The sequence below is a fragment of the Microtus oregoni genome, unplaced genomic scaffold (assembly GCF_018167655.1).
Source record: "Microtus oregoni isolate MIOR12 unplaced genomic scaffold, Mior012 000012F_ref0000307, whole genome shotgun sequence".
Lineage (NCBI taxonomy): Eukaryota > Metazoa > Chordata > Mammalia > Rodentia > Cricetidae > Microtus > Microtus oregoni.
The window spans coordinates 12,911,555-12,937,992 of record NW_024543071.1 but is presented as its reverse complement, the minus strand read 5'-3'; the positions used below and the strand labels follow the sequence as shown (position 1 = coordinate 12,937,992).

Genomic DNA, 26,438 nt, shown 5'->3' with positions numbered 1-26,438 from the left:
GGAGCTAGAACAAACAAACTCACAAGAGCAAAAGGGGTGTTTCAATCACATTCTTTTCCCCTTTAGCTGTTGCTTGTCTCTGGGTGCTGAATCCCACCCAGGAGACTGTTTCAGGGCATAACTTCAAATACCTGTTTCATCCCTTTAAAAAAGAATGACGCCTCCCCCCTCCCCCCGTTCCACTGTGTATCTTACGTGTGTGTGTGTGTGTGTGTGTGTGTGTGTATGGGGGGGGCAGTGTACCCTTGGAGGCCAGAGAGGGTTTGGATATTCTAGAATTGGATTTACAAATCAGTTGCGAACCATCTTTCTCTGCTGCTGCGGTCCAGATTTGTGTCCTCTGGAAAAGCAATTGCTCTTAATCACAGGGCCATCTCTACAGCCCCCAGGGGAAATCTTTTGAATGGTCAATTAAACTGAATTAAAATACATTCCACATGTTCAAACACACTCCACTTTCTTTCAACTTTTCCCTTGTCCCCCCAGCCATCTTTCCTTCCCAACTTTATATGCTTAAAAGAGCAAAACAAAACAAAACAAAGCCATGGCGTCCACTCAGTGTGACCCGTTTAATCGTTGGTGTGGGGCCTACTGATGCATGGGCTGGGACCACAACCCTAAGAAGACTGAGTCTTTTTCTCCCAACTGCTATCAATTGTCAGTGGCAACCTGAATGTATAAAATTTTCAGACAAGCAAGAACAACCACAACATGAGATGAGTCTGCCAAAATGTTTCCCCCATGAAAGACAGAACTATTGGCCTTGGGACCAAAATGTTCTCATCTTCCTGGTGACCTGGTCCTCATCCATGAATCCTTTTTGATCCCCCCTTTTCTATTACTTTGTGTTTGGAACCTGATGGTCTGGCTGTGTTTATTGGGACCCAGTAATTCTCTTCTCAATGCCAAGCTTTATAGCAAGAAAATTCCTGAGAGGAGGCACCATGTGAGATATCACCATCAAAAAAGCAAGCAAGCAGCAAACAAACAGAAATGGTTTATGAAGATGATGACCTATGGGCACCATTTATGGAGGGTGAGGAGCCTGGATGCCATCAGTTGAACAAGAGCATCAATAATGGCTAACTTTCCTGCATAGCATTTGGGTACATTTTAGAAATTTAATCCACTGGATGGCAATGGACACATTTCAAATGGCCTGACTTCAAAGGGCTTTATCTATTCATTTTTTCTTTTTTACAGCAAAGGTGTTTTCTGGCCCATAAATGTAAATATTCTGATTACTTCTGTTATTATGGTTACTAATATATAAGACATACCTGGTGTCTCTCCTGTGGCTCACCAACTAGATGTCACCTCTGCTGCCAAACCTGTCCATGTCTTTGGGGACCTGGGATATCTTAATCTTTATAATGAGCTGTTTGCTTTTCCTTTACTGGTTGGTAAACTTCAGTTTCAGACTTTTCTACCTCTGCGTGAATCTTGCATAGATAAATACTTACTTGCCTTGGATTTCTCTGGATTTGTTTCCTTAGTGGTTTTAAGAAAAGTTAACACTGCTGTGTTTCAATAGCAAATTTCTCACAGCAATTGCTAAGTGAGGTTTCAAAGCTGACTAGGGCAAACAGCCTCAGCTAACAAAGAGCAGCCTGGTCTAGGAGATTAACTACCCTGTGCAGAGGTTCACAAACATTTGTTTGTATTTTGTAAATAAAATCCCTTACGAAAAGATCCTTTTTGAAAGTTTATGTTGGTTTTATCAGAAACATTGTCCTCATTGTTATAAAGGCGGTGAAAGGCAGAGCATGCAAACTTCTCAAGTGCCTCAGGACACGGAACCATCCACACCCGAAGCCAAGACCCATGATGTAGTGACTAGCTTTCTGCTCACAGGGAGCGAAGCTATGTAATTCTGTTTCATCCCCAATTCTAGCATCTCGTACCTCCTCCAGGGGGCCTTGCCACTTCATGACATCATAAACAAGATGGGCCCAAGGCTCACTTTTGCTGACCTTTTCCTTATAAAGCCAAGAAACAAGAAAGTCTCGAGACACTAGCCATCATTTTTCCTTTTCTAAAGCCATGCAGAAATGTAATATGTTTGCAAAGCTTCTAATTCATTTTCCTACTAATGAAAACAGGCATCCTCAGATACATTTGGCAGTGTTCTGGACTGGCCTTCTTGGCGTGGGGGTGTGTGTGTCATGTAATTTGCTTAAAAATTAAATCTAGCTTTGTACCTTATTAAGAATTGTGGATGCATGTGAGGGGTATGGGAAAAGAACTAAAGTCCAAGAAAACTACATTTTAAGCCAAGAGGAAGAAAAAAGAAAGAAAGAAAGGAAGAAAGAAAAGAGTACTTTTTCTTTTAATTCTGGAAAGGAGTCATGTGTGATGAGGATTTCTGTGTTTAAGAACACGGTTAAAGAGTCAACACATTACTTAATGGAAGAAGGCAGCTTGAGACTAACCCTCGCACGTCCATACGCTCACGATCAGCGTGCCCATGCACATTCAGCTAGGGTTGTCAGAGCCAGCTAATTCGAATACATTTACAAGTCATATGAATTTCAAAAATGTTATCGAAACAGGACTGTTAGAAACCTCTAGAAGCGTTTAATGAGGAGATCAAGGTTGCGCATCAAGTAATTTTCCGAGCTATGCACAAATAGACACCACGGAAAAGTTGACTTCACAATGCCGAGCCTCATAGCCCCAGAATGCAGGGTGCAAGCTCTGCCCAGCGGAAGATGTTATCTAGAGGTCTAGGGTAGTTCAAGAAGAATTCTGCTGAAGAATCCTGTAAGCTATGGGGTGCATAGAGGCGTCACCATAATTGCAGTCGGCAAGACTTCTGAGCACCCAAAATGAGTGGAACACAAGAGTAGGTGAGAAGGACGGAGAACTCTCTCCCGCTTCTGACCTCAGGCTCACCAAGTTCACGTGTGGGAGTCAGGACCATAAATGATGCCCACTAGGGTTCAGGAAGTCAGCATTTCTGTTTCTGTCATAAATGATGCCCACTAGGGTTCAGGAAGTCAGCATTTCTGTTTCTGTATATTCTGTGAAAGAGGCGTTTTTAGAAACAGTGGTTGAAGAATTTTTATTTCTTAATTGACTGTGTTTTCAGTCTTCCAGGTAAGCCTAGATTAAAGAGGAGCCATACACATCTGTCCTTGGAGGCGTCCACGTGGGTGGGTTTCGCCCTGGTGGGGCAGATCAGTGCGCATCTCTAGCCAGGAGGAAAGCTGCCTGCTTCTTATGCGTCTGCTAGTTCAGTGAGGTGGGGGTGGCAGAGATCCTTGACTCTTGCCCAGGCAAACGGATGATTCCAGGGTGAGCAGAATCAAGCACTGGCATTTGCCAAGCGCAGACTTGGATGAGAACAGAATAAATTAGTTCCTCTCAGCTGATTGCAGCTTCGAGTAAACGAGCCGAGGAAGAAGAGGCACTGAGGTACATGGTGACCGTGAACTACTTTCTGTTTCCAGCCAAAGATGCAAAGGACAGAGAATATAAACAGTGATTATAAAACCGTGGCTGGGGAGGCAAAGGAGTCCTGTGGGCAACTCAACCTCTTATGCGCCTGAATCATTGCGACTACAGCACTCGCTCTTATTAACACTCACTAATTACCAGATTTTTAACTTATTGTCAGGTAAATTACAAACACCCCAGGTCTGAAGTGATTGTTTTCTGGAGTTTCCAGTTCACCAAGTTAGTAGTATAGTTAAATTCTTTTTCAATTCTTTTCTTTTTCATTGTGTATATGTAGTGTGTGTTCTGTGTGTATGCATGCTTGAATGTATATGAGGGGGCACATGTATGCACAGTGTATGTGGGCATATATGGGCATAAAGTGGCTGAAGTGGGTGACCTTCCTAGGTTGCTCTCCACTTTCTTCATTAAGGCGGGGTCTATCAGTTGAACCAGAACTCCTTCATGATAGTCTAGGTAGCCATCTTGTTCAGGATTTCCTGGGTCAGCCTTCCCAGTGTTGGAATTACAGATGGGCTCTCACATCTGCTCTGGGAACTGCTAAGCCATCTTCCCCGTCTCTATTATTTCTTAACACTGCTCCTAGCAGATCTAGACACTCTACTGTGCAGCTGTCCGCGGTAACTTGGTAGAGCCTCTCGCAACCAGAGAGTCTACAATCATGCCCAGTGATCTCGCCCACAGAGGGGATAGAGTACCAGGGAAGAGAATGTCAGTTTTAGCATGGACACAGTGTGGTTAGTCTCAAGATATGCTCAGTCAAAGAGAAAGCCAGTCTTTTAGTATGAATAATCTTGCTTTATTCTAGTATGGCTGTTCATAAAATAACTTAAAGACTAAAGCTTGCTGCCAAGTAATGTTGACACACACTATAAAAACCCTGAATAAACAAGAAACGGAAACCTAAAGGTGCAACCATTTGTTGGTGAGGAAATAACGTATTTATGATTTTTCTTATGATGTTTCATTGACATATGGAGCTGCTAACCAAGTGACAAATTAATTGACTAGGTTTAAAGAGAAATGGATGCGGCTTAATGAAGAGGGACAGGCTATGTATTATGAGACAGCTGGTTCTGCTGCTGCTGGCTTATGGAGACAATACACATCGGACAGTTAATGAGTCTCTGTTGCATAAGATAGATTTTCTTTATAATAGAATTGCATGCTTTGTCTCTAAATGGGGTTATTATACACACCATTGCACAATGTTTGAAGAGCTTGGTTGGACCTTGTAGAGGGTTAGGAGAGAAATAAATTGGAAGACAATCGTGCTTAAGACTGTCAATCCATCAAACCCTCCATATTTATCTAAATTACCAGCACGTTCTGCCCAAATACAAATTTGTATGATATACATGGCTGGAATGTTAATGAGGCCCAGGTGTCACTCGGTGTCACCAGTCAGGTTTTCCTCTGTAAGTATAGACCCAACAAATCCACATACACCGAGAACCGGCAGCCAATGCCTTCCCATCGCTCTTCTCCATGATCACACTCTTCCCACTCCCTGGTGTGTCAGCACCAGAGTGGCCTTTGGCCTCGCTTCCACCTACCACAGACACACAGAAGTGTCACTCAGCGTGGGTGATTCAATTCTCAGAACTCAGGGTTTGAATAGTTGGTTTTACTGGAGACTCCTTCACTTTTCTCTACACCTGCAGGCCCCTCTCTGTTCAGTTCAATTGCTTTTCTTTTCCTTCTTTTAAGATTTATTTTTATACTGTGTGTATGACTGTTTTGCCAGTATGTTTGTAGGTGCCCTGTGTGTATGGCCGATACCAGTAGAGCCCAGAAGGCGTCCCTGGATTCCCTGGGGCTGATTGGTTGTAAGCAGTCATGTGAGTGCTGAACCTGGGCCCTCCTCCAGAGGAGCTCTTAACCGCTGAGCCGTCTCTCCATCATCTCACGCTCAGCTATTCTTTAGGATAAATCAATTAGGATTCATTTTAGAACTTTAAGAAACAAAACTGGATGTGGTGGAATTAAGCGTCATTCACTCTGCATCAGAAGGTGGGTACGTAGGCAGGGCGACTCAAACAGTGCGGGAGAGGGGATGGAGGGCTTGAGTCATCTTCTCCCTAAGCCTTTACTCTGTGCTGGCTTTGGACCTGAATTACCTCCAGCTTGATTCTTTTATTGATGTCATTAAATAGTCTTCTGGAATTTTGTAGCAACGTTTGGTCCCAGTTCCCTGCTCCCACGCAATAGTGTATCTTTAAGCCCCCTGAATCACAGTGAAGGTGATTCTTGGGTAGCATGGCTATACCCTTGGGGAGGGACTTCAGACATTATTAGTCCCCATTGACTTTGACATTTCCTCCTCTGCAGTGAGGTAACGGCATTTGCTTCCTTCCAGACTTCCTTCTCTGTGCCTTGACTCCCAGCCGGGCACGGGTAATTGAAAAATATTACACATGGGAAATAGTTCATGGTCCTTAGAGTCCGATGGTCTTTTCAGCTGAGACATCATGCTATCCTGAGCCAGATTGCTTCCTCTTCATCATTGTGGGGTTCTTTACTTTTCATCCCCCTGTGTGTGGAAGAAAGCAGGGTGAGCTGAAAGAAATGAACAAAACAGTTTCAGAGGCCTCTCCGCATAGGTCTCAGCCTCTCCAAATTGAATCTTGGAGCCTTGTCAGAAGTGTTATTTTTCCAACAGAGAAGGTGTTAAGAGGCTATAGAAAATAAACTCACCTCCTGATGCTGGTCTCTCTGCTTGCTATATCCATTTACTGAGAAGACTATACTGGAAGGTGTGACAGAAGGGGTCACATGACAAAGAACAATCACCTCTCTCTAATTCTATTTGTCTGCGTTTTTCTTAATACGGACTTCAGGGTTTCTTTGTCATTTTCAGATTTTGTTTGTTTGGTAGATGTGGATATTGAGACACTTAATTCCATTCACCTAATTTTGAAGCCGCAAACACTCATCTGTAGATCGAGCTAGGTTTTTTATAATAGAATTTCTCAAATTTGGCCATGGGAAAGGAAAAACCTAAACCAAATGGTAACAGTGTCATGGTAATGGATTTTCACTATTTTAAAAATGGATTTCCCGTGCTCTGGTAAAAATAGATCACTGGACGGCGATACCGAGGTTAAACAGCTCCAGGTAGAAGTCAGTTTCCATTTGACTGGATGTTTCACTTAATCTGAGGACCCATGCCTTCCCTGGTCTTCCCGTTAGCATAACTACCTACAGGAAATTGTGTGCTGGGAGACTAATGGGCACACACGAGCCTTTCTTTATTAACGCTTGTTCCGTTAGCCCCGCTCCATACACGTGTGCGTGCAGAACTGGGGTGCGATACTGAAGCACACTGTGTTCAAGTCTAGCACCTTGAGTTTAGGGATCTGAAAACATCCCCTCGACTAAACACCAGGCTGCCAGTGAGAGCTCTGTACGGTTTACTGTTTGAAAGAAGCTATGAAAAGCTGGTGCATGTTTTGTCCCTGGGAAATCCTTTCTCCCAGTCCTATAATGAGCCTGCCCTCATTTTCCTGGGCTTTCCATCCATCCCTTAAACCGTCTCCTTTTCTCCCCTCTGCCCACATCCTCATGTTTCTTGAGGTGTCTTTCCCATGTGTGTAATTTTTGATTCCCATATGTCTCTGCAACAGCCTGAGTGAGGGGAGCTGGGGCTGACTTCAGTTTGGCTCAGGTTATTTGAGGCTGTCTGGTTTCTTCTCGTTTTCTCATTTGATGACTCGCATGCCATCTCTCCTGTCTCTAAGGCATCTGCTTTGTGTTGTTTTCAGGGGTTCTGAGCTGTACCCCTTCAGCCTTTTTTCTCACTCTGTTCTGTACCCACCCCCTGTATGCTTGTTATCTCAGGGAGCTGGGTGCCCTGGTCCAGCTGGTTCTTTGGCTTCCCAATTCTGGGCTGCATTTGCAGCTCCCAGGATCCAGGCTCAGTGTAGCCTCTGGGACATCTCTTTCTCTTCCAGCCTTGCTCTGCTCACTCCATCACCATGACCCTCCCTTCTCCCATGCACACTTGGATCTCTCACCAAAGCCCATGGATTCCACCCGAGTACCTGTCTTCACATCTACCTGTGTTTCCTCCTAAGGAACCCGAGATTCAGCTTTCCATATTTTCTGTCTTCCCTGAGTCCCTGGGGCTATCCCTCCTCCTGTTCTTTTCCCTCTGAAGACAGCAGCAGGCGCACTCATTTCTGGCTCTTAACTACCGGAAAGATGTGCTTGCCCTACCCAATAGAGCTTAGCCTTGCCATGATGTGGGCACTTCTCTCTTCCTCCTGACTTGTCCCCTCACTGTTGTGAGGTAACTTTTCCTGAGACCACATGAACTCTTAGGACCACACCTCATCCCGCCTTGATTTCAGCCTAAAAATAGTCTCTTCTCTCTTTGTAGGAAAAAGTCTCTAGTAGTATTTAGAGAGGACATTCAAATGGTTTTCTTCCCCAAGCCTTTCCCCACCTCCTCTGAGAGCAGTCTCTGGACCACTATGGCACTGCTCTGTGATCATGTGTCCAGATAGAGAGGGTGCTCATCATGTCTTGTTCCTTGTCGCTAGACCCCAAGTGCTGGGCACATTCTAGGTCCGTGACGGGAGCTGGTGTGACAGCTCCAGAGTGAACGTACAACTGCCAAGTAGCTTTGAAGGCTCCAGAACCGGGGGCCCTGTGGAGAAAGCCCCTCCCCTTGTTTGGAGGGGCGCTCTAACTTCCCCTCTCTCTCCCCAGGAGAAAGAGAAGCTGTACGTGGAACTGAAGCACGTCCTGGCCCGGCAGCCTGGCCCCGAGGCTGCGGAGCAGCTGCAGATCTACCGGCACACGCTGCGGGAGAGGACCAAGCAGCTGAAAGTAAGTGGCAGACCGTGCTCTCAAGTGGCAGGACAGTTGCCTTGAGAGTGCTTCCGGGCTGCTCAGTGAGTCCGGTTCCCACCAACCAGCTTTTCTCAGAGTTCATTAGACTCTAATCATCCCAGAAGGAGGAGAGCGAGCTCTAAGGAAGGAGCTGAGGAAGGATGGACTCTGTAAAGGAGGAAGGGTTTACATGGAAGTCACGAACGGTTCAGACAGCTCAGATGGCAGAAAGAACATTAAACACTGTTGCCAAATCAAAGCCCATTACTGCACCAAAACAGCTTTTTGGTATTCCTTTCCACCCACAATAAATGCTTGCGAAGCACCCACTCGTCGCCAGGGCCTTGCCTCATGGCCACTTATCACATAAACAGTCATGAAAGGGAAATTAAACCATGGAAAATTTTTGTTGGCATAATTTTCCCTTCCAAGTGCCACAAAAGCTGAGCTCAGAGACATGGAGAATTTTCTTATTCTGTGGGCCCCTTGAAAGTTTTTCCAAAAGCTGACCGTCTTCGAACCGTATTTTCAACTTTATCTCCTGAGCAAGCAGTCGCTATTTTAGAAACCCAGAGAGCTTTTGTGCCCTCACGCACATCTGTGGCGGTCTGTGCAGCTCATCTAACTTCTGGCACCGACCTGCCCCATAAGGGTGATAACTCGTCCCTTCTACTGGGGATAAAAGAGGTGGCACCCTGTTAGTGTAGGCTTAATATTTTCATCAACAAGACATTATAATATTGCATCATTTAGTAAAATAGAGGGGTGAAGCCAATCGAATTAGAATATTAATTTTCAGATTACGGTGAGTGTTCATTTCACATGAGTACCCAGAGACATGATTTGAATTTTGCAGAAGACACATCGTTTTGGTTTCTTTTATTTCCTGAAACAATTAAATATTTCAAGCAAAATGATTTTTTTCTTCTTGTTTTCTCAGGGTGAGTATAAATTAGAAAAGTATATGCCTCTTTTGTCTTCTGCACAGTTGGCTCTGGGTAGTCCTCAAAGGCCCCCACGGGGCGTTATGGTCCAGCAGTCCCTTACCCCAGGAAACCCTCGCCTTCAGCTCAGACAAAAATGCAGCATCTTGCAGCAGAGGGATGGGGGATGTTCTGAGTAAGTCCCACAGAGCAATGCCCTTATCTGGAGTCTCAAAACAGGGTCTCTGTTCCTAGGAATCAAACCACTGGGACAGGTTTTCTTCCACACGAAAATCAAGTCCTTCAGTGCAGCCAACATGGCCAAAATCATGTTTACAACAATTAAGAGGAAAGCGTCCAGAGGCAGACAAATGGGGGGGAGGATCATCTCACTTTTATAAATACCTTCAAAGCTAGTGCACGCCCCTTAGAACTAATGGGAGGAGGATCATCTCACTTTTATAAATACCTTCAAAGCTAGTGCACGCCCCTGAGAACTATTGGTTGCCTTTTTGGCCTGGATTTTGGTAGGGAGCACACCTTAGTACGGCTATGCTTTCTGCCCTGTTTGGGGGAGTCTATCCCTGCCTTAGTGCAGCTCATATCCCTTGGCACTCACTGAACCCAGCCGCAGAGAGAAATGGGGGTCAGGCTTCTTGTTACAGCCTCTCTTTTGCATTAAGATCTTGCATTGTACACTCAGGCCCAAACTCCCTGCTTCTAAGAGCTAAAGTGTCCCACTGCTGAGCTACAGAGTGAGCCTGGGAATAGTCCGGAGAAGGCAAAGAAAAGGATGACAGACGTTTAGCAGAACAACCTCCCTGGCATAGACATAAAATGAAAGCCTGGTCAGTGGTGGTGGACAACATGCTTTCATAGGGGTGCCTACCGTAATCCTCAGAATCTTGCTCCTTACCATAATCTCCAGAATCTCACTCCCTAGGGATTTTCTTTTGAATATATTTTAAAGGGCTAAGAGCTAGCCTAGATGGTGTATCTGGGAGCTTTCTGTCTCCACTCATAATATTCTCTGAAACACTTCGTACCACCCATCTGGATCCATTTGAATGTTGCCATAGCCCTCCTTGTAAGCACGGCATGCTGTTTCATTTACGTTTGTCATTGGATTATAAGTTATCAGTCCTTGGCCTGATTAATATCCAGGTATGGGCCCTGAGCCTGTGCCAGCGTGCTGTTGAACTATTATTAATCCTGGACAGTGGCCTGCACCGTTAGTGCCTGGGATGACTGTTAGCAGGTTACAACAGATGTTCCAGAAAACGATACTGTCTCCTGTACCTCCTGCACTAACACTGCTTCCCTTGCCACGTTAGGTTCTGTCATCGGAGCTGAATATGTATGAATCCCAGAGCCAGGAGTACAAGTACGAGATTGAGAGACTTGGCAATGAGTTGGTGACGTTAAAGAAGAAATACCTGGCTCAGAAACGCAAAGAACTCATTCAAAAGTAAGACTCAGTCAAATGCTCCGAACGTGTTATGCGTGCTGTCTGATTATTTAAGAAAATATTTGAGGGAGCAGGGAGTGGTGCCGCGCGGCTTTAATCTTAGCACTTAGGAGGCAAGAGGTAGGCTGATTTCTGGGAGTCCAAGGCCAGGCTAGATTCACAAAGAGAGTTCCAGGCCAGCCAGGGCTGCACAGTGAGACCCCGTGTCAAAAGAAAAAAAAAATGTTTGATGAATTTCTCAGAGCTGCCTATCTCAATAGGGTAAACTGAGTCATGAGACAGACAACCAAAGTTTATAACACAACGAAACTGATGTCTTATCTGACATTGATCTCTCTTCCCTTAGGAATCTAACAGAGATACACCAACCCCTGCTCACTGATGGATTGAACATGGGGCAGATGGAAGAGGGGGTACCCCTTACCCTGTCACACACTGTCCTCATGTTTTGCCAACAACCAGGCAATAGCTGCAGATGAGACTCAGTAACTAGCCTTCTCTGGGCTGAAGCTTATTCAGAGTTAAATCCATAAGTACTTTTGCAAAGGGGGCAGGGCTCTGTGAGGCTGATGTCTCTTCATAATGCAGGCGCACTGCTGTGATTGGGAACACATGCCATGTTTTAGACACGACTGTCTCTATCATCCTTGCTGGCAATTTACTAGACTATCTGTGGTGGGGTGCTGGTCTCAGCTTCTCTTCCACAAATGCTGAGCTTGACATTTTGGGTTCTGGGTGCCCGAATGCTGGGAAGCAAACGTCCCCTTTGCTTTGTTATTGTCATCTCCCTCTGCCCAGGGAGCAGGGCAGGAGCCCAGTTGGGTCGGGAAGTTTGAAACTTGGTCTGTTTGTGTGGCCTTGCCAAAACTAATCCAGCTAATTCCACAATGACGCCCATTACGGGTTGAAAGTCATACTTGGTATTTCATCTGCACGGACATCTCGGGGACAGGCTGAAATATGGTTTGAGTGCATCTGCCTACGATCCGCTAGCAGCAAACAGCATATAAAGTAACTGGATGCAAATTCATTTGCCAGTAAAAATCTGCCCTTCTTGTAAATCAGAATATTCCCGTGGTCCACATTTAGATGCCAGTTTCTCAGTGGAGTGAAATACCACCATGATTTAAAGAAGTCAGTCTTCCGTGTGGGTCTTGTGACTATCTGACTCCATGGGGAGACTGATCAAACATGCAGGTTCCCTAGCCCCATTTCCTGGAATCTGGATCAGTCTCAGAAATATGCGACTTAAAGCTTGCTGGGTGGTTTTCAGTCACATTGAAGTTTCAGAACCAGAGAGAGAGAAAGAGAGAGAGGGAGGGAGGGAGGGAGCGCGCGCGAGAGAAACCATCGAGGTAAAGGAGTTTAGAAGTGGAAACACTAGGGTTAAACTAGGTCTCACGGTGAGCAAGCAGATATGTCCACACCACCTCTGTTATCTTGAGGCTGTGCTGCTGAAATGTCAGCAGGGATGGCTCCTTGTGAGCGAGGTGTTGAGCTCTGAGATCATCTAGTCTTTTGAGCTCACACTCTGACAAAAAGAGGTTCTTGAAATCCTTTCCTTCCCTCCCATTCATCCATCCTCTACTTTTTTAAACAAAGAAAAATGTCCCTGGAGTCATTTCGGATTGACCTTCAGAATATTTTAATTTGCAGTCTGCATGCATGCTCTCCTCATTTTGTAGAGATAAGTAAAACACAATGCTTAGTTTCAAAGATAAAAGTCTGACCAAGCCTCCTTTCTGTGACAGGAGAATCATCTCATTTGTCTCTGAGGGTGCACACACTCCACTTGAGACTGGTGGTATAGTTTACACCGTTCCAAACAGCTAGCTTGGCTGAAGGGCTCATCATCTTTCTAGAACCAACTGACTTCTTGCTGTAGCTCATGGCTTGCCCTAATCTCTTTAAAAACAAATTTTAAAGTCATATTTCTTTGTTTGTTTGCTTGTTTATTGTGTGTATGCATGTGTAGAGGTTTGGGTGTGGTGTGACTGTGGCCATGGTGTTGGCAAGGAGGTCAGAGGATAACTTCTGTGAGTCAGTTCTTTCCTTCTGTCATGCAAGTCTAGGGGTCAACTTCAGGTCACCAGGCATGGCAGCAAGCCCCTTTACACAGAGCCATCTCTCTGGCTCCTAACCTCAGGTTCTGTGGCCTTCCTGGCCACTCCATAGTTCACTGCAATACAGTAGGATGAGCTGCTCCTTCTTGGCTTAGCCCATCTCAATGGCTGCTGCAGCCATATAGAATTAATAACTCTTTGATTTAAATTTAAGTCAATGAAAATTGTGAGCATTGGTTGCGCTAGCTGCATTTAGAGTGTTGGGTACCCACACACAGTGGCCAGCTGCAGAACCGTTCCTTTACTGTAGAGGTGTCCGTTGGTCAGTGTGGCTCCTGTTCAGATTGTGCCTTCACCTGTGCTTTGCTTCCTCCCGTGCAGCCCTCTGACCTAGGTTTGGCATCACTGGAGCTTCCTTTCAGTTGAGGCACCCATAAGCCAGTAGACAGAAGGGTTCATAGGAGCACAGCGAAAAAGATGAAGGTGCTGAAGAAAATATACACAGGCAAGAACAAAAGTGCTGAGATGGTTTAGACTGGAAGGAAGAAGGCTGCGGGGAGTCATTATAATGGTCTATAAATACATTAAACAGATAATGTAGAGGAGGCAGTATTCCCATTAGTCAGCTTAGACCAAGCCAGAAGAATTAAGCGTAAGTTCCTTCAGAAAGGAAAATTCAGGTTATTTAAGGCAAGGGAGTGCAGGGAAGAGGGAGGGAGGGCTGCTTGCATCCAACACCGAGCAGGGCGAGACAAGTTGCCAAAGGATGGGAAGGCATCCACTCTGCTGGACCCACTCAAAGCTAGGGCTTATGTCCTATTTGTGGAGGATGGCTTTTCACAGTAATGAAATCAATTCTACTAAGAGCAGCTGAGTTGATTAACCAGCGCTCTACAGGTTCTTTCCAAATGGAATAATTCAGAGCTTTCCCTGTGGATGGATGTTCACACACACACACACACACACACACACACACACACACACTTTAGAAAATAACAACTCATACCATTTTTGCCTTTTGGATTCTTTCATTTTCCTCAGACACACTTTTCATCAGGCGCTGGTTCCGCCCATGTCCCCCCACTGGATTCCTCCAGTGTCCACTTCGTATGCTTGTCTGTAGTTTGCAAATCAGATTCTTTCCCGAAAGTCAGAATTAATTCCTCTGAGCTCAGTCATGTGTATTCAGCACATCTGTTTGATTCTGGTCTTAGAAGTTTGTTAATTTTTGTGCTTTATAATTCAAAATAGGGAACTCGTGTAAGTATGCTGTCTCTGCAGGAAAGGTGTGTGTGTATGTGTGTGTGTGCATTTGTGCATGTATGTATATGTACGTGTGTATGTGCATATATGTGTGCATAAAAGGGACCCATATGAAAAAATACATTGTTAGATTTGTTTTAAGTAAAATTTCTTTTATCTATTACCCAAAATACCATCCTCTTTATTTTTTTCTATTTCTCCAGTCCTTCTTGTATCTTAAACTATTTCTAGCAATTTCTGCTGTGTGCTTGGAGTTATAGGAGAGTTTTTATTTTACAGATGTCCAAGTTTGATAAAGAGACTTTACATGCAGTAAATATTTCTAACTTTCCACAGGAATTTGGAAATATCCCAGGTGATAAATGACTAATTAGTCATTATATCTGAACCAGAAGGAAGGCTTTTCTGACCGATCTTTGGAACTAAACAAGTATTTTTAAAGCAGGAAGATCATTACAAGTGAGAAGGCATCAGAGCCACAGCGTTTGAGCTGTAATGAGGTCCTCCGTTTATATTTGACCACCAGTAGTGGCATACATGTCATATCTGATTGTTGCCCCCTAAGTCTGCGTGTTGTCAGAAAACACCTAACTAGATTTCCACAACCACCTCGTCTCTAGCCAGAAGCTTTAATCCACTGCTTTCAGTGGCTAGCGTTCCCTAGGAACTTACAGAGCATGAAACTTAGAGGAAGAATAGGATGGTGGGGAAGCTAACCATCTCTTTTCTCTTACAGAAACAAGGACAGAATACCCATGAACAACATCTTCTCAGGGTCCAAGCAGTCTGGCCCTCGCTTTACTGGGGGTGGATTTCCCCTCAACCAGTCATCCAAGGTGAAGTTGTAACTGGAAGTTGCTGGTTGGATCAAACTCAACAGCTCAGGAAATTTACTCTGGAGCCTTGTGGCAGAATTGCCCTCTAAATCCCTCAGATCATAGATTTCTAGAAAAGCTGGTGGCCAGCTTTCCAGAATGGGATGAGGTGAACAACTATCAATGTTTTGTTTATAAGAGCGATGATGTTGTACCCGAAGCACATGGACATTAACAGACTGTAATTGGAGCTCTTTGACTAGGCTGGCCCTTGGCATAGAGCTGATCTTTTGTTACAATCCCACTGACTGACTTAAGATGCAACAGGTTTAGAAATTCGGGTTGGGTGAAGCTTTGGGTATTAATTTCTCTATCAGAAATATTTGAGCACTTGAAGATTTTTGTATGTAAAAATATTTTATATGGAAAAATGCAGCGCATGCCCTCCCATCTTATTAGTGAAAATCTGTTTTAATTATTCCTTATTAACAAGTCATGGAATGAAAGCAGGACACGCTAGTGGGATTTCAACGGAGTATGTTAAGAGTGGTTTCCGTGTGGGATGCCATTTCAGGCCTGGGGTAGGAAGAGAAATGCCAATAAATAACTTCATCATAAAAAAAAAACTTTGTAGAGACATTGATCTTTGCTTTGGTAGAGCCTGTCATTAAAGTTTAAAATGACTGAGAGAAATGTTTAATGTAACGATTTGAATCAGAGGACCCAAGACTGAAAATGGAAGGATTCGCTGCTGTACTTCAGAAGCCTTGTGCTTGAAGATGGAGTTGTTTAGCACCAGGATCTGTTTGGCTCTCAGGCTGCCAGATAGCACTTTGAGCCACAGAATCCTGATGTGGGATGCCCCTCTGTGTGCGGTAAATATTTTTTGTTACCATTGGTTAATAAAGAAGCTGATTTGGCCAATAGCTGGGCATAATAGAGTCAAGCGGGAAATCTAAGCAAAGATAAAGGGAAAAAGAAGGCAGAGTTAGAGAGATGCCAGCAGCCACTGGGGAAGCAAGATGTGATGCAAGAAACCATGAGCCTTGTGGTAAAATATAATATAATAGAAAGGGTTAATTTAAGATGTTAGAGCTAGGTAATAATAAGCCTGAGCTAATAGGCCAAACCGTTTGCAATTAATATTAGGCTTCAGAGTGGTTATTTGGGAACTGGCGGGCAGGAGAAAATCCTCTAGTTACAGATTTCACTGTGTTTTCTTTTTGTTGAAGCCCCAATTATGTGAGCATCGTTCACAGTTACTTTATTCAATGTTCACTCAGTAATACCTTGGCCATCTCTCTTACAATAACTTCATTTCTGTATTTTTTTTAAATTACCAAAGAGCAAGTATCTCAGGAATAGACAAGAGCCCCTTGTGGGACATTTGTATACTCTGTGAAGATGAGTTGCTGTGATTGGTATAATAAAGAGCTGAATGGCCAATACCTAGGCAGGAGAGGACAGGCGGGACTTCCAGAAGAGAGAAAAAGGAAGTCAGAGGGATTAATCTAGGTGCAGGAGATGCCAACAGGCTGTGGAACAAGTCAGACATACAGGAGAGAGGAAAGGTAACCCAGCCGTGTGATGGAATGCAGACTAGTAGAAACAAGTTAATTAAGTTATAAGAGCTAGTTAGAAAAAGCCGAAGCTAAGGCTACATTTTCATAATTAATAATAAGTCTCTCTGTCATTATTTGTGGGCTGGCAGTCCTGACAAGAAAGCTTACTACATAATATAAGTGAAACATTTGAAGGTTCCATCTGTGTTCATGACCATGATTCCCATGGTCAGCATCATCATCCAAGATACTTGGTCAGATGGTACCAGAAGGTGGGACTGAATTGAGTCCACGGAGGCTGGGGCTATCGCTTAGGTGAGGCTCCCCAGAAGCTGACCAATGACAGAGGAGTCCATGAGAGTGTTTTACTACATGGTGATTCCACAAAAGTAGGTAAGAGGATGCGGAAGTGAAATAGCAAGGGGAAGCAGGCCGTGGAAGGCATACAAAGTCAAGCTCTGTTTGCAGCAGAACTTAGAATATACTCTCGTTAGTGCTCAGAGTTTTACCATGAGGGATGATAGGGCTTGGATGGCTATAGCCTCACACTGTTAGCCACCAGCCAAGGGCTGTTCTGCAGGGACCTTTCTGTTCTCCCTGCCTGTAGGCAACGCAGGCCCTTGCCGCTCAGTGGCAGGCCTTGGACAAAGGGATAGCAGGTATTGACTGCTGAAGGGGAAATGGTTAAGAGATCAAGGGGACATGGGATAGCTTGTGTCATCCCATGCTGCTCTCTGATTTGGACCAGAGTAAGAAGGTCACAGGTAGAAAGAAACCTTAGTGTTCATGGTGATATTGTGAGGTATGCTCCTAAGCCCTTTGAGTACTGTACATGGGTGGAGAAAGTGGGGATGTTTCCTAGAGAAGTTACCAAGAACATTTTAAATCCAGAAGATCACAATGGGAGCCAGATATGGGTGATGCATGCAGTGGTAGAGACAGAGGATTGGGAATTCAGGCCAATTTTGATTACAAGGCCAGTCAGATTTAAGCCTGTGCTACAGAAGACCTTGTTTCAAAACAAACAAATGACTGTATGAATCAGTAGAGTTAGGTAAGGTGGTGTATGCCTGTAAGTCCTGCACTTGGGAGGCAGAGAGAGGGTGATCACAAATTCTGTCTCTATGTGGACAAGGATAGGCTGGTTATATCTCAATGGTAGAACCCTTTCTTGGGTGTACAGTCTTCTATATTTAATGCTAAGCACTTAAAAAAAACCACAGTGGAACCATTTCCATTTCTAAAAAGTCACCAACGATATTTTCCCTCAGAGCAATACATTGTGTAGATAAAGCTAACCCTTAAGGTTTCCCATCTGTGCAGAGACGTTTTCTGAACTATAACTAAGGGCAAGTTCATTCTGAGCTGTTGAGAGGGCTCTCTCTATAAGAGGTTCACCTGTGATTCTTGATCGATCCCAGGATGGCAAAGACTCTGAAGCCATCTTCTGGGTTCACAGCCTGACTCGTAACAGTGAGTTGTTCTGAAGTGTAGATGAATTGCATCACATAAGCTTAGAGTACCGCCGGGCATAGAGTGTGCAATGTGTACATGTATGTTTGTGCACACGTATAGTGGATACACAGAAGAGAGAACTAATATGTCTGGGGAAGAAAAGCGGCTACATAATTCTTACAAACTCTAAAGGTGATTCTACAATGCTCATACAGGGTGGATGACATTCAAACGTCTGGATGAAGCTTGATTTGGTAATTAGTTTATAATTACCACATTGTGTAAAATGCCACATTGTGTGCTTTATGAAATTTATATGCACTATTATTAAAATCTTGGGGAAAAGAAAATCTTATATAAAATAGTAATATATCATAATAAATTTACAAACAAAAGTATTTAAACCCCACCAATTTGAAGATAAGCTGCAAACAGAGCTTGACTTTGCATGCCTTTTACCATCAGAAATTGGAATTTTCTGTTGTCATTCAGTCACCATAGAAAAAGACCTAGTGACCTCTGCTGTCCTCTCCTTCCTGGGTGATCGCCTGCACCGCCAACAGGGAGCCTATGTCCAGGACAGAAGAGGCTCTGGGAGCTCCATAAGACTCCACTACATGATGTGTGTTATGTCCCAGTGGAAGAGTGCGTAAGGCTGGAAATAGCAAAGGCTCAGTACTGGAAGCAATAGCCATTTAGGTGCACGTATTTCCACCATAGCCACGGCACATAAATGGATCGTTAAAGACACTGCCCTTTGCAAAGCACTAACAATAACTGTGAGCTCACAGTGGGCTTGGTGCCTTTAAGAACCACAAATCTGCTCTGCATTGTAAAGCAACACAAGGGTTTTCTGAGTTGGAGAGAGGAGTCCACTGACTTCCAGCTGGGAAGCTGGGGATGTGTGATGGCTGGCTTCTCTGTTAATAGGGAGACGTGATGACGGAGACGCCCTGGCCATCATTTACTGATCACCACCTCTCAGCAGCTTCTCCTATAGCTGCATTTTTATCAAGCTTACTTCTGACGAATGGCTCAGAGCACAGGTGTGCTGCTGTGTTATGTTGTAGAGAAGGCGTTAGCTGTGTGTCGTAGGAAAAGATGGCAGCGATTTCGTTAATCATGGTGGTAATTCTGCTGGAAAAATTTACCCAGGGTGGATAACTCTCATTTGATTTCCTGACCAGCTCAGAATTTGAAGTTCAGCCTAGACCAAGATCCCCATAGGACAATTATGCACGGTGAATTTTGTGTAGGGCGGTATTACGAAAGCAGGGCGGTTTGAAACACAGGATACTATGTCTTCATTAAATGTAGCCAATTCCACGGCCACCTAGCTGCTATTGGAGCAAAGAGGGGGGGGTGTGTTTTTAAATATTAAAATTGTAAAATAACTTAATATATATCTCATCATTCTCTTTGAAGTAGATGGAAAATATTTTTATAGCATTATCCATTTTTAACTCCTAATTCAATGCTGTTTTAGTATACCATTCCTCATATCTATTATTTAAAGGTTCCATTAGGGCTTTGAGATCCGCTAGAATTTTATAACAGGAGGAAATGTCGTAGCAACAGGGTACCATTCTTCTTTTTTATAATTAAAAATAGATTTTCCCTCTTCTTTTAAAGTGCTCTGCTGTAACAGAAAGTTAGGAAGTGAGGATAAACAAAAAAGAGAAAAAAAAGTTACCAATAATCCCTGCCCACCACCTCTGTCACCTAGGACTGTAGCGATTGCTCATGTCTACCATTTGTCCTGGCTCACTGAGGGCTCAGGCTACCAAATCGGTAAATGTTTTGAACACTGTCTTTGAAATATTACTGTCACATACTCTTAAATGTGTCTTTCTGCATTTAAAAATTATTTGATTTTATGAGTGTTTTGTGTACATTAATGTTTGTGGAACACTTACACGCTCGGTGCCCACAGAGGCCAGAGGAAGGATTTCCTCAAAACTGTAGGCTGTTTTTATCTTTTCTACAATACCATATGAGGGAAGTCCACACAACATGTTCTTTTGGACTTAGGTCTTTAAAATACCATGCAGTAATTTTGAGATCAACCATGTGCTCTTATATGCATGTATACACCAATCATTTACTTTTAATGCATAGTAATATTCTACTATATAGAAGTAATGCAATTTGCTTGAGTAGATGATGGGAGAAGAAGTTGCTTCTAAATTGTAGCTCCTGTGAATAAAGTTGCTGCAAAGACTTATGCATGAGTCATTATGTGGATAGACATCATTTCTCTTGGGAGAAGCAGTAAGGGCTGGAAATGCTGGATCTGCACGAAAGTGTGTGTTTTACTTGATGAGATACTGTCAAAATGTTCTCTGGATTGCATCAACTTACCATCCTAAAAACAATGTCTGTGGACTCGTCCTTGTCAATATTGTGCACCGTCAGTGTTTTTTAAGCCATTCTCTTCTATAAACAGTGATGTCTCCATGTGGTTTATTTCCTGATGACTAATAGCATTAAACATCTGTTTTTGTCATTTTGGTCATTCATACATCTTAGTTTGTGAAATGCCTTTAAACCTTAAGCCCATTTTGATCTTCTTACAAGGTTGTGAAAGTTCCTCAGGAAAGCTGATGCATGAGCTTTGTCAAGTGTGTGTGTAACACTTACTTTGTTTGTGGTTCACCATTTCCTTTTCTCAACAGTGCGTTCTGAGGACTAGAACATTTCCATTTTAATAAGGCCCGATGAATCTTTATTTTTCTTGTTTTGCTTTTACTTCCATTGTCTTACGCCATGTCTGCATACTCCATGACAGTAATGAATTTCTCTTGTCTGAATATTGCTTGAAGTTGTTTTAATTTTGTCTTTTATATTTATATTTATGGATTAGAGTTAATTTATGTATGGTATAAGGTTTTAGAGCAGAGGTTTATTTTAAAACCTCTTTAATTTAAAAAAAAAAATAAAATACAAATTCTTATTGGTGGTGGTCACTCAGTTGTATAAAAGATCTTAAATGAATCCTTTGTCCTAGCTGAGATCTTGTACCCTGTGGTCAGCTTCTCCCCCTTTCTTTCTTGCGCCCCTCTTCTCACAGCACCTGTTAAACCGAAAGTCTACTCTCTACTTCCTAGAGTTCAAACTTTTATACCTTACGTGTAAGCGAGATTACTTAGCACTTGTCTTTCTGTGTCCAGCTTACAGCAGTTAGTGAGACATTCCCAGTTTCCTCTATATGGTTACAGATGTGAGAATTCTCTCCTTTTAAAGACTTAAGAGTCTCCTGCATATATATCCTCTTATTGCCTGCCCTTCACGTGTTTGTCAAGGTAGACTTCTGTTGATTGATTGGAAATAGTACTTCAGTGAACATGGGACTCTCCTCTTTCCTCCTCTCCTAGCTTCCTTCCCCTCCCCTCCCCTCTTCCCTGTATCCTCACTCTTTCTAAGTTCTCCCTTTGTAGCCAGGCTGGCCTCAACTTCACGTCTTCCGGTCACCAAGTGCTGTGTTTACAGACATGTGCCACCGTGTGCCTAGATTAGATGATTCCTGGTTCTGACTTGGTACCGTCCACTTACAGCTATTTGATGTAAGTCAAGTCACCCGACTTTCGCAGCCTTTGGATTCTAGCTTGCAAGGTGAGTGCCATGACTTTACCTGGTGCTCACCTCGTGAGTGTGAGGACTGTGGAAGGCTCTCTAGGACATGCGCACAGTGCCCCGGATGCACTAAATGTTCAAGAAACTGCAGCTTTGTTAATATCAAAAAACCATCTTGCTTAGAACTGGTGGTTTGGAAAATATGAGAAATCATTTTGAGTGGTCAGGCCAGTGGGTACCAAGCATCGTAGGAACCACTTCATTGCCATCAGGATAGATGCGTGGTCAGGAATGGACACTGGGTTACGAGGCTTTCTATTACACTCCTTAAATAGACATTAAAAGATTGAATGGCTATTAAAGTATATTGTGTCAGCTCTGTCTCTCTCTCTCTCATTAGCGATTAGTCTTTTTTACACTTCATTTGAGACAGAATGCCAGGAACTCTTTCTTCTGGTTCCAAAATAACACAGTCCGCCTTTCCAGCTTAAACAGAGGCAGCTGCTCCCTCCTGCCTGCTGCGATGATGCCAGGGAATTTAATAAAAGTGACAGTATGCAGCGAGGCTTTAACACGGGGATGACCAGGCACACCCAGCATCTATGAGAGGGGGTTTCGAAGTCTAAACCTATCTGCATTTGGAAGTCACCTGGGCATTCTTAATTAGTGACTGATTGGGGAGGGCTGATTGGGCTGCTGGTCCTGGGTTCTATAAGAAAGCAGGCTGAGCAAGCCATGGAAAGCAAGCCAGTAAGCAGCACCCCTCCATGGCCTCTTGTATCAACTCCTGCCTCCAGGTTCCTGCCCTGTCTGAATGCCTCACTTCCTTCAGCAGTGGACTCCTATGTAGAAGTGTAAGCCAAACAAACCATTTCCTCTTCAGCTTGATTTTGGTCTTGGTGTGTCATTGCAGCAACAGAAACCCCAAGACACTGTCTTTCTCATGAGTTGGTTGGAGTTATTGTTTGGTGGCTTTGTTTTGTTTTGTTTTGATAACCACAGAATCAAAGTGTTCTTCTAAGGTGATCATTTCAGCGGTACTTGACAGCCATATAACTTCATTGGTGACATTCACCTTTATCAGTAGACTAAGGTAGTAATTTTTAGGTCTCTTCACTATTTAAAAAAGATTGTTTGCTCCTTTTTTGGTTTAGTCTTTGGAAAAACAACATTAATTCTAGCTCACTATCAACCCAGAAATAAGTGGTAACAATTAAGTTCCTCAAAAGAGGGTGTTATGAAATCCCATTTCAGATGAGGAAACGAAGGCTGAGAGAGGTTAGATCATTTTCCTAAGGCCACCCACGGACATATGCTGATGATGTCAGCTTATTACCATGTAACTCATATTCACACAGACAACCTTGCATGTCTGATAGATCTCCTCGTGGTGCTGTAGGAAAGAAAACCACCTGGCACATGTTCTCAATTATTTCTTCTGGATCGTGAGTAGGACAATAAAATTTAAAAAGAGACTCCCTGCTGAGCCGTGGTGGCACACACATTTAAAGAGACAGAGGCAGGCAGATCTCTGTGAGTTCGAGGCCTGGTTTACAAAGCAAGTTCCAGGATATCCAGAGCTGTTATACAGAGAAACTTGTCTTGAAAAATTGAGAGAGAGAGAGAGAGAGAGAGAGAGAGAGAGAGAGAGAGAGAGAGAGAGAGACTCCTCAAGATGTTCACTTTTGCAATTGAATCAATCACTGCTGGTTTGTAGAAAAGATGTCAGATTCTAGCTCATGGTCTGTGGCTTGGATTTGGTTGGCAGATGTATTTTGTTTGGCCGACATGGTGTGTTTAAAATCATCTTCTGTTTTGACTGTCAACTTTCAGAAACAGAAGAATTTCACATACAAACCTAGATTTGATGGTTCTCTTCTTTAAAGTTTGAAAGATCTGGTGACGCCGGGTTTGTGTTTGTCTCTGGTGTTATTCATGTGGCATAGGCTCACTGCTGGATTGCAAAGATGAGCTGCTCCCTGGGTCTTTTCAGTGCCTTGGACCTGACCTGGTGTGGTCTTTGGCTTTTGTGGTCTGAACCCATGCTTGCTGAAAGGTATGGAATCTCTATTTCCTAGGTCTGTTACCTCATGAGTGGAATTGGCCTGTTCTGTAGATATCCTAGAGTAGAACCCACATCAGAGATTCAAGTTGTTACCTTCTCTCTACCCAAAGTGTATGAGTGAAGGAGAGAACATTGTGAATCAGAGCTATCAAGATTGGGGCATGAAAGAAAGCTTGGAGCGGAATTATTGGAAGAAAGAATTTCAACTCCAGTATTATGTAACTACGTTTTCCTGAAGAATTAATAAACTTGATAGCATTATAATTCTACTCATAAAGAAGTAATTGCACCTAATAACTGATTATATGAGAAAATCCACATTAGAGCTCCCAATTAAAAACAAATGTATGGGCGGCAGAGGTTATGGGGAACTGAAGCATATGAGCTCCACGGTGGTGAGCAATGGTTGGAGATGGGAGAGCATCGGCTCAAGAAGGTGGCGGTAGGAAGCTAAGCAACTTGGATTTTGTTTGGGGTAGAAAAAGAAGGCAGAGGAGAGAGGTGCTGGAGTGAGCGAAGGGACAGCATGCTCACAATCATGTCACCTTTTCTGGTCAGATGATCTTGGCTCTTTTGAGCTAAAAGGAAAGCCGGGTCCTGTGTCAGCGATGACACCATGTCAACTGAAGATGTGTCTCAATCTTTTTGTTGTGGTGTATTAAATAAGCTGATACTGGATGATGATGATGGTGATGACGACATATAATATGATATGATATGATATGATATATGATATGAACTCTCTAGTTGGTTATCTGGGTGGGTTTTCCTGCGTCAGAGCATCACTGTGCTGGATAGTTTTATGTCAACTTGACACAAGATAGTGACTGATGGGGGAGGGCCAAGCCCAGTGTGGATGGGGTCGTCCTTTGGTTGATGGTCCATTGGTTCTACAAGAAAGCAGGCTGAGCAAGCCATGAAGAGCAAGCCAGTAAGGAGCACCCTTCCATGGCCTCTGCGTCAATTCTTGCCCTGCCTCCAGATGCCTGCTCTGTTGGAGTTCCTGTCCTGACTTCTTTCAGTGATGGGCTACAATATAGAAATATAAGCTAAGTAAACACTTTCCTCTGCAGCTTGCTTTTGGCCATGGTATTCCACTGCAGCTATAGAAACCTAACGGAGACAGTCATCTTTTGATGGTTGCTGGTGTTAAGTTTGTGCTGTGTTGCAGGAAGTTAACTGGTTTGGCCAAAGTCTCTTTTTGCTCACAAAATATGAGCCCTTCCCCAAGCAAGCATTTTTGACTCTGCAAATCTTTTCTGTCCAAGAAAGTTTGGAAGATCATTTAGAAATTAATTTGGTATATTGTTTCACTGACTCCTGACAAGTAGAATGTACCCATCCATCAGGTGGGCTTTTTAATCCTAGGAGCGACATAAACATTAACTTCCCTGGCTTCAGTGATGTTTGAGACAAGAAAGGGATAATTGTAACTGCTCATTATTCTCTCTGTATTAATCACCATGTTAAGTGATGGCTCCGTTCACACCTTGCTGTTTTTGTTAAAGAAAAAGGAAAAGGACAATTTTGTGCAATTCTCTGGGGATTTGGAACAGGAGTGTTGGCTTGTGTCCTTAACAGATTTCAGGTTGAAATAAGAAACAGAGAGAGCCACTCCACTTGTACTTGGTGGTGGCTTAATAGAAAAAAAATTAATGACTTTTCATCTTATTTCGGCTCAGACGCCTACCTGAGCTATGGTTTGAAATGAGTTTCCTGTTCTCGACTCCCCTTGCCGAGGACCTGGAGATTTATCAATATCTCGCCACAACAAAGAACATTGCTCAGTGCAATTTGACTCAGGAGCAGCTTTCTTCTCCAAAGAGCCATCACATGTATTCTTAACGTCTATAGATTTAAGCAGGATTTATACTTCATAAACCCAAGTGTGCATCCAAATCCTCTTGTTATTGTAAAGAACAACAAAGCCAGCCCTCAATAAGCCAGCCTCCCCTGCCCCCACCCGTAAACCTCTAAAGTAAGATTTGTTCTTTCCCCAGTCTGAACTTTAAGAACCCGGTTTGGCCAGCATCCCTGTGAGAAAGCCGTATTTGACAGGTGCCCTGGCCCCGCAACTTTCCAAACGACTGGAGTAAGTTTGTCACCAGCCCCTTCTTTAAAGCAGCAGAGATTTACATTTGCTGTAGCCTTTCTGGGAACTCTGGTGTGCTGCTGGTGTCTAGGCAGAGACACTTTTACTATTTCCTTATGGGATTTATCACCACAGGGTTTATTTCCCAGCCAACATTTAGTGTTATGTTTAGAATTATGTTCGCTTGGCACTAAGAAATTCCCTCTGGAAAAGTTGTATTTCAGCCAGAGATGGACAGACTGGTCCAGAGACCACTGCCCAGCATGGATGTTCCAAGACCCTTTACATTAAACTGATTTCTGCCATTCAGAATCAGCTCTGGTTTATGTTTTGAGTTGTCTCACTCCAAACCTGCATCTTCAGCCTGCCTTTGAACACATAGAACATGCAGCGCACATGATGCTTGGGATGCCCACCATGGCCCTGTGTGCTCTGCACAGATGCAGCCTTGCCAAGGAAGATGGGATAGATTTGGGGGTACATCTGGCTCTTCCGGTGGCTGCTTTCTTCAACCAATGCCCCATATTCCAGAGTTGCCCCATATTCCAAGGGACTACTTGAAATAACATGTGTAAATCTTAGGGGACGAATGATGGATGCTAGTTTGTTTCTGAGTAATAGCTCTTTTCTCTAGGAAACAGATTGGATTTACAGTATGTGTGAGTATTATATACGTACACAGTGTGATGCTCAGACATTTCGGCCTCGCGTCTAAGAAGCACCAATGTCCTTTCATGATATTATTTTATTTTAATCTGGCCAGCAGTTCTAGCTTTTTAAGGCGACTCTGGCTGTAGAGGTTTAAAATACTTTCAAATGACACGCTGGTGAGCCACCATACCGGTGTGACAGAGGACTTCACAA

General features: G+C 43.6%; 1 protein-coding gene across 1 annotated transcript in view; it reads left to right on the top strand.

Annotated features, from left to right (window-relative positions):
- Positions 1-18,497, top strand: part of Cfap58 (cilia and flagella associated protein 58) — a 114,706-nt gene extending 96,209 nt beyond the window's left edge. Inside the window, exons 16-20 of the mRNA XM_041661291.1 lie at positions 8,173-8,292; positions 10,553-10,686; positions 14,749-14,848; positions 16,997-17,048; positions 18,337-18,497. Of these exons, the coding sequence (XP_041517225.1) occupies positions 8,173-8,292; positions 10,553-10,686; positions 14,749-14,848; positions 16,997-17,048; positions 18,337-18,497 (567 nt within the window). The remainder of the gene's footprint in view (positions 1-8,172; positions 8,293-10,552; positions 10,687-14,748; positions 14,849-16,996; positions 17,049-18,336) is intronic.
- Positions 18,498-26,438: the final 7,941 nt, after the last annotated feature.